Below are 8,563 nucleotides of genomic sequence, written 5' to 3' on the forward strand. Positions count from 1 at the left end.
TATCTACACTATTTCTTTTGGGTGGTTGTTGAGATTAACAGATGCATCTAAATGAAGATTATATCATCTTTTAATTCTTTTGAGAAAATTTCTTATAGGTTGATATTTCATCAAGAATTAAAGAGAACAAAGCTTGATACATATAAGATTATAAAAGAAAAGTAGAGTTTAGACCATTTGCAAGACTTAGTGCCAGCCAATTAGGAAAGCATAGAAGAGAGTTAAATTTTAAATTACCCATCATAGTTATGCCTAAAATTAAAATATTATTTCTATGAACTTTTATTTGAATCACTTTGCCTCTCCATAGTTTAGATTAATATGAAATTATTATTATTTTTGTATCCAAACTTAACAGAAAAGCCAAATTACTGTAGTACCCCTTTGTGTTGACAATTCATGTATGTATAAAATCTATTTGGATGCATGCAGAATATTTTATAAGAAAATGACTATAGAGGCTTGAATTTGAATGTATCACACATTTGCAACAGTTAAAATGAGTTGAAATGTCTTAATACATTGGAAGAGTGTTTAAATGTTTATCATTTTTTAAACAATACAAAACTAGTTATCAAGTGTTGGAAAGCTTCTAAAGTATTTTCAGCAACACTTGGATGATCCTAGGGCGTTTGTACATTTTCATAACATTTTAGGCAATATAAAGACAATTTGGAAGTTATTTTAATGGTGTTTTCGACAGTATGTGAAGAAGCTTTGAGTGTTTGAATAACCCCTCATGCATTCAAATGCCCAAGAGGGGGTTGCATGAACCTTGGCCAGAGTTAAAGTGGTTTTTCAATCTTTTGGTTGCATCTATATAAAGAAAATAATTATAGATCAACGATTAACGATGATAGATAGAAGATATTTAGAACCCTAGAAGAGTTTGTTTGAAGTTCTTGGCGATTTGAAGATATTAGAGAAAATAGAGTCATCAAAAATTTTTGATTAATTACTGTTGCTTTATTCTTTGAAGTGAGTTACTATTTTAAGGGTCATTGAGACAGAACATCTGATTTCGAGAGTTTATGAAGTCAGTTGATCAACCACTTGAGACAATTTATCATGTGTTCTAGTAAATAAGAAAACCTTAGATAGAGCTATGAAATGCAATAGTTGATCCGTAAGTCATTCTTGTATTGAAACATTATTAATAGTTAATTTGATCCGAAGAAAAGGAATACAACAAGTGGACTGTAAAACATATATAAGGGATTCGTAGGGTTTTTCACATAAAAATCTTATATATTTGCATTATTTTTTTTTCCATAGTTAATTCTGATTTTACATATATTTTTTGAGATTTGTGATACACTATAATATTAATGGTCTCATTGTTTGATTAAATATTAAATTTCTATCCATATTTTTAAGATGATTAATTTTTTTATTCTATAATCATATATTTATAAAAGAGATACACTGCGATAGTTAAATAATAACTAAAATCTGAGGCCTATAATCTTAAGATAGAAAGAAGATAGTGGAGTCGACATGCAAAATCTCATATTTTGTATAGAAAAATCCTAAATTTTATATGTAGATTGAATTTAAATAAGGCGCAAGATTCCATATATTATATCGGTGAATTTAACCTCTCTCGCTCCCCCTTCTTCTAAAACGAAAAAATAATAAGTGTTATTTTAAACAAAATAGAATCTTTTAGTCTCAATCTCTATTCACTCTCTCTATATTTGCAACCCAATTTGTTACCATATTATATTGTCTACAGATAGGTATAACTTTGAAATCTTTTATATATATATATATATATATATATATATATATATATATATAATACTAAGAGGTTTAGAGTGTCAAATGTGGCAGGGGCTGTCTCTTGATCTATTCAAAATGCACACGAGTTTCAGAAAGTCTGACTCCAAAATAACTCTTATGGAAAGTCTCAGTTCCCTCTCTCTCTCTCTCTTTCTCTTTCTCTGAAAGAGAAATAGTAAGCAGGTCAAGAAAGTGATGAAACTCCTGCAGTGCACTGACACTGACAAAATGAGAGCAGTTTCACTGCATGCGCTTCTCCTTTCTAAAGGATTAAGAACCCAAAGATAAATTAAAATAGAAAAGACACTAACTAACCCTCAATTCTTATCCCCATTGGGAGGAGTGAACTGCAAAGATTCACCTTCATTTCCACACTACCAGTCAATATAATACTAATTCCAATGTTATCCTTCTCCTTTTTCTCAATGGGTTCTGTAATACTATAAACCAAACAAAGTTATCCCTTAATCCCTATTATATATGCTTATTTTTAATGATCAGATCAGCTAGGTGATTAACCTACTGATAATATCTTATTAAGACCTAATGTGGCAGAAGAACATGGAAAGAGGGAGGATATCAAGATTGGTTTTGTCTTGATGTGGAATTAACTCACTAATGAGATGGTATTAGTGATGGCAGAACAATTTAGATAGTGTTAAGGGCCAGGGACAAATTAGTTAACTACTTTGCTAAGAGTAAGGAGATGAGCAAAGAATTTTTTTAATGTAAAAGGAAGTCTTACATTTTGTTTTTGTTATCATTCACACCATACTATATATATAGTATTTTTAGAGATAATTTATATATTTTAATTGTTTTATTTTTAAAAGTACTATAATATTCTTTCTTTCATTGGGCATTGTTAGGTTACAATTAATTTAAAATATTTTTAAGATATTAAAAGTAAAATATAAATATCTATATAGTAGAGTGTAAATAAATAGGAAAGACAAAATGTGAGTACCATTTAATAAATTTTCAACAACAACTAATTTTAAAGTAATTGATGATTAAACCACATCATTAAACCTCTTGTAGTGATATAAACTTCATGTAGATATTTAGACATAGGTCAAATAATTAAGGATTAATTGCACAGTTTTACAAAAAATCACCGACATAGTTTCAATTTAAACACTTAACTCTATGTGATCTGAACTAAAATTATCGTTTACATCATATTTATTAAAATATATAAATCCGTATAAATATCTCCTTGGACTTTTGAAAACCTACTACTAAACCTATCTATTAGTACGTGAATTGTATCCTAATTTTAAATAAATTAAATTACTCTCATAAAGGTCAAAAATTAATTATTGTATAATTTTGCACTCATCTCCTTCCTTAAGCTAATCAATATTATCTAAGGATAGATAAGTAATTTTAAGTTATTAGCTAATAAAAACTAATATTTTTCTCCAACAATAGAGAAACCGAAAGTTAAATTTATTAAGGGATTGTAGCTTTTTAAAAGTCTGTACACTTTTTTAATATATGGGGGACAAAGTATAACTAAGACAAAGTAATATCGGTTTCACTTTAGTAAAAATCATAGAGGAAAAAGTGCCAAAGTTATTAAAAAAAGAGTTAAGTACATTTTACTCATTGTACTTATACCTAAAATCACTTTACCCTCTTATACTTCAAAAAGTTTCAAACCAATCCTTATACTTATGACTAAAGTGAGGCTGTTAATATTTACGTTAAATATAACCACGTATTATGGCTATTTTGGTAATTTGCTACACTATATTAAAATCTGTATATTTTCTCTAACAAACAAGATAGGAGCATTTTGATCGTATTAATATTATTCAGTTAAGTTTAATGAAAAAACTAACGGTTTCACTTTAGTCATAAGTATCGGGACTGGTTTAAGACTTTTTAAAATACAGAGGGACAGTAATTTTGGCATAAGTAAAAAGGGTAAAATATATTTAACCCTTAAAAAATATATATACTTTTTCATGAAATTAACAAAAAAAAAAGTAAAATATAATTTTTCTTAAAATTAAAGTGTTAGCAAAAAGATCCAAGAAAAGTTGTCGGTTTGAAAAAGTTGGAAATCAAAAGAAAGAAAGCAAAGTAGCTTTTAGCCAAAGTATATATATATATATATATATATATATATATGTATGGAGAGACAGGAGACGAAGCTATACAACAAAGTCAGTTGTTAACACTGTTTATCTTTTTTATCACTGCCAACATTGCAACTATTTGGCGTTGGCCAAAAGAGTACGTGGGCTTGCGTACCCACCATGCAACAAATGCTTCATCCCCACAGGATATATATACACATAGATAAGAGATAGAAGACAAGAGCATGTGTGCTAGCTCCTTGGATGCTCTCAGATTGTGTCTATGATCTCAATCTTATTAAACTAAACTCAAAAACCCTTTAAAAATCTCCCCCAGTTTCCTTCTTTATCTGGTCAAACTTCATCACCATTATGCACATCGAGCAAAAGCTGGCTGAGATGTTCATCCTTCTTTCTATCTTTCCATCTTTTATGATACAATGCTTCTGGGAGCTACTCTCTCTCTCTTTTTTCTTCAGTACTGTTCAGCTTTTCTCTTTGTGTTTTTTTAATCCTGTATGCATACAGTGCTCATGCCATTGAAAGCTTAAAAGGTGGATAGTGTTAAAGTACATAAACCTCCATGGAATTCGTGAATAAGTGTAGGATAGTTGTACTTATTGATTGGTTTATCCTCATTTGATCTAAATATATATATATATACTCTTTTGTGCTCCTCCCTATTGTGTTGGCCTGGAAGCCCAATTGTTTATATTGAATTGGCCCATCTAGATAATTATATTATTCTCTTTAAATTATCAGAGTTTTCACTTATATTTTTTAACTTTTTTTGTTATTCATGTAAAAACTTTAAATTAAAAGAAATATTTACTCTTTGAAGTAAGAAGTTTGTTATGTCATCAAACTTATGCCAAACTTTATCTGAACTATTTAATGTAGAGGAGAGGGAATTAATGGCATCCCAATTGAAAAAATTCATAGTATGCCCTCTGATATGTGTTTTTTTTAATCAAAATAAAATAGAATAAATAAATCATAACTATATGCTTAGTTTTGGGACTAATTCTTGATGGATTTAATTTAACTTTGTTTATCCGATTATTAAACCACCAAAAATTGTTAATACTCATAGAAATAAAATCCAACTACAAATCACCAAATTATGTTATACTAGTTGAAATCCTCAGCCAAATCCACCAAATATATTTAATCTCATAATTTATTTATTCCAAATAGCGGATATAATAGAGAATTGATTAAAGGATTACGACCAATATTTAATCTCATATTTTAGAATAACAGTTAAATATTATAATATCTTTATTCTAATATTAATATTATTTATCAAAATTATATCTTACACCACACACTAACTTAATTAATAATTTATCGTTAATATCTATTCCATCATTTTTAGATTAAAATTTATTTATATTCTCATATCTCTTTTTACTTTATATCACATCAAAAATAATTATTACACTATTATTTTAGAACACAAATAAACACAAAAATTATTTTGTCTAGAATTGTTATTATTCGCCTATTAAATCATATGAGGGCATTTTTGTCATTTTGATTGCAGGACGCCAGGGCATAATATATAGTTTTTGCTCTGTAATAAGTGACCGGATTGTACACGAGTAATAGATCCGACCCGATAAGGAGATAGTGCGGATAGAAGATTGCCTCATCGCGAGAGAGAAAGAGAGAGAGGTTCCACTAATGGCGGCTGCGGCGACTTTTTGGTTGAGCACGGCGGCGCCGTTCCGGTGGCCGGCAGTCGTGAGCAGAAAATCCCACTCCATCTCCTTATCCTCCTTGGCTCCCCGCCGCTTCCACATGGAACGACGACGACACGACCTCAATTCCATGTAAGTCCTCTTCCCAGGAAATTTTCGATTTTATATGAATCATTTGATCGATGTCTACGCGACATATTTGGATGCTATAACTCCTTGATAACAATCTAAGTACCTAAATGTACACCCAATTACGTACCACGACTAATTAGCCTTTGTAACTCTTCCTGTGGAAAATTTCTTTTTGCCCAATATAACAGCTTCAATTAAATTTAGGAATTTGATTCGTGTTAACGATGGTCTGTATTTTTATTAATATGATGTTAATTGCTGCAGTACATTTCACCAAGTAAAATCTTCAATTCATGTTTTTCTTTTGTTATTGGTAATTGTTCATAAGGCCTTTTAAAATTGTATTATTTGAGTAATTAGGTTCAAGATGCTGATTGACTTGTCCTTTTTCAAAATTTAACTATCTTTTCCTCTCTTTGCTTGTGCATTTAAGCTTGTTTAGTCCAACCTTAAAAATATTCTTTCTTTCGTGCATAATATCAGCCTTAAAAGGTCGCGATAAATTACATGAAGTGTTTAAAATGGAGTTTAGAAGTGTTTATTTGGACTTGTTTGCAGGATTTTTTATTTTAAACAAAAAAATCACATGTTTGTCACTTGAAATGTGGCATTGCAATATGTACCTAAATCTTATTTTTTTTTACTTCATTTTTATTAATTCAGCTAAGCTCATGATTAAAGATGATTAATTCTTGGTCATGCCACATGATATTTGTGACTCATCATTGATAGACTTGCTAATTAGCCTTTTGGGCATGTAGTAAGCAAAGAGCGAAGTCAAGTTTCATGAATAATGAATTAGGCATCTGGTTCTCAATGCATTATATGTGATTCACAAGCAGTTAAGCAGTAGAAAGGGGAGGGCACAAAGTCCCTCTCTTCTTTTGTGATCAAACATTTAAGAAAGCTTGCATCACTGGCTTTCTGAATTGAGGGACAGTTACAATCTACCAAAGACAAAATGATGCCACAAATAGAGGGCAAGTGATTCACTTAGCCCCTTGGGAGATAAACAATCATGTTTTGGAGAGAAAGGAGAGCATACAGTTGTAGGCTTGTAAGTTGCAACATCTCCATGTTTTGCATTGAGAGTATTCTCCAACGTCTGCCATCTTTCTAGATAAGTCCGTGAGAGAGAAGACCTCGTCAGGATGCAATGCGGCTGTTTGCACTTACTATGAGAGAAGCTACAGATGGAGCCACTGTTGCTTCTTCATTTAAAGATTGATTATTGAAGTTAGGGGATTCCATTTTATTGGAATTTAGATATTGATTAATAAGGTTTAATTAGGTGTCTTCTTGGACTGATTACAGAAGCTTACCGTCTACGGAATTGGTGGAAGTTTGCCTTTTGCTTTTCTCTTTGTGGATGATGGATCAAATTACTGAGTTCAATCCAAATTGGCCAATCTAACTCTACAGAGTGAAAAAGACTAATCTTAAAATAGTATATTTGCTATATAGCCTTTCTCATCCTCATAATTGATACTGTTGGAACTGAACATCTACTGCAGTTGAAATTTCCAAACACTTTTGGGCCTTTAATGATACTACATTGATATATTTTCTTCCTAGAGCTAAATATCTAGACTCATTTTGCTGGTACCAAATATGATATCCGAAAGATCATTATTCCTTGATTTGCATAACCTATGCTCAAGTTAAGATGTGTGTGACTATTGTTGCCCTACACATATAATACGAGCTTTATGTTAAATCTTTAAAAAAAAATATTTAGCTACTTTATAGCTGTTGAGTAAACCTTGAGATTTTAAAAGGCTCACCCGGAAGGTGAAAAAAAATTCAAAATTCACTTTATCTCTTTCCGTCTTGGGATTAGTTTCTCACAATCCTAAGGTACAACTAGTATAATAGGAAAACGTTAAAAATTTGAACAATGTTTTAACAAAAAGTTTATTGTCTTCCTTATATATGTATAGACATGGATTTTTTTTTTTTTTCATGATCAATAATATAGATGAAACCAAACTCAGTTTGGCAATAGCACTCTTTGTTGATTGGAAACGAAGGGCTCAAGATGTTAATTTTTTTTTTGAATGACCTAATTTTGTGTTCAGTGCAGGACTTCAAACCGCAAACCCTAATGTGCGTTCATGGAGATCTGCTCAGGTAAAAGGTGGAGGATCCGAGGGAAATCCGATTACGGAAGACATGATCTTGGATGAACAATCCTTGCAACGAGATTTAGAGATAGCCATTAAGGAAGAAGACTACGCTCGTGCTGCAAAACTCAGGGATAAGCTCCGAATTCTTCATGAGGACAGCAAAGCTTCAGTCCTCACGGCAAACACTCTATTTTACCATGCTTTCAAGAATGGAGATCTAGCTGCCATGCATTCCATTTGGGCAAAAGGTGATCATGTTTATGTTGTACATCCAGGAGCAGGCAGGATATCTGGTTATGATCTGGTCATGGGAAGCTGGGAAATCGTGTGCGGTGCTGACTATGAGTTCCCTCTGCAAATTGATCTGAAGAACGTCGAAGTTCATGTGAGAGGCGATGTTGGTTATGTAACTTGCATGGAGGTAGTTAAGACCAAAGGCAGCAGCTGGGGAAAGCAAGTAGCCACCAATGTCTTTGAGAGGGTTGATGGGCAATGGTTTATATCTATTCACCATGCTTCACACATGGATTCATGAAAAGATGGTTTTTGCATTGAGATTAAAATTTTCCGAAATTCAAAGATATTCATAGATGTCCTCTTGCCTTTTACTTGGCGAAACATGTGATCCTTAGGGTAGTAATTAGTGGTTTGAAAAGATCTATTTGTGATTATAAACTAATAGCATGTAATTGTATCATTTCACTTGGGTTCTTAAATGCGTTCAAAGTTTGAA

At 31.5% G+C, this 8,563-nt stretch overlaps 1 protein-coding gene across 1 annotated transcript; it reads left to right on the top strand.

The window, feature by feature from the left end:
- The first annotated feature begins 5,479 nt into the window (after window positions 1–5,479).
- On the top strand, window positions 5,480–8,563 carry LOC140760114 (uncharacterized). The gene is made up of 2 exons (XM_073096940.1): window positions 5,480–5,704; window positions 7,783–8,563. The coding sequence occupies exons 1-2, from the start codon at window positions 5,556–5,558 to the stop codon at window positions 8,363–8,365; spliced, it is 732 nt and encodes a 243-aa protein (XP_072953041.1). The 5' UTR covers window positions 5,480–5,555; the 3' UTR covers window positions 8,366–8,563.

This window comes from Typha angustifolia, chromosome 5 (assembly GCF_048772165.1).
Source record: "Typha angustifolia cultivar Huaian chromosome 5, ASM4877216v1, whole genome shotgun sequence".
In the NCBI taxonomy this organism is placed as follows: domain Eukaryota; kingdom Viridiplantae; phylum Streptophyta; class Magnoliopsida; order Poales; family Typhaceae; genus Typha; species Typha angustifolia.

Coding starts and splice junctions, on each gene's coding strand:
- LOC140760114 (XM_073096940.1), top strand. CDS start 5,556: ATGGCGGCTGCGGCGACTTTTTGGTTGAGCACGGCGGCGCCGTTCCGG. Junction 5,705..7,782: donor CGACACGACCTCAATTCCAT/GTAAGTCCTCTT, acceptor TTTTGTGTTCAG/TGCAGGACTTCAAACCGCAA.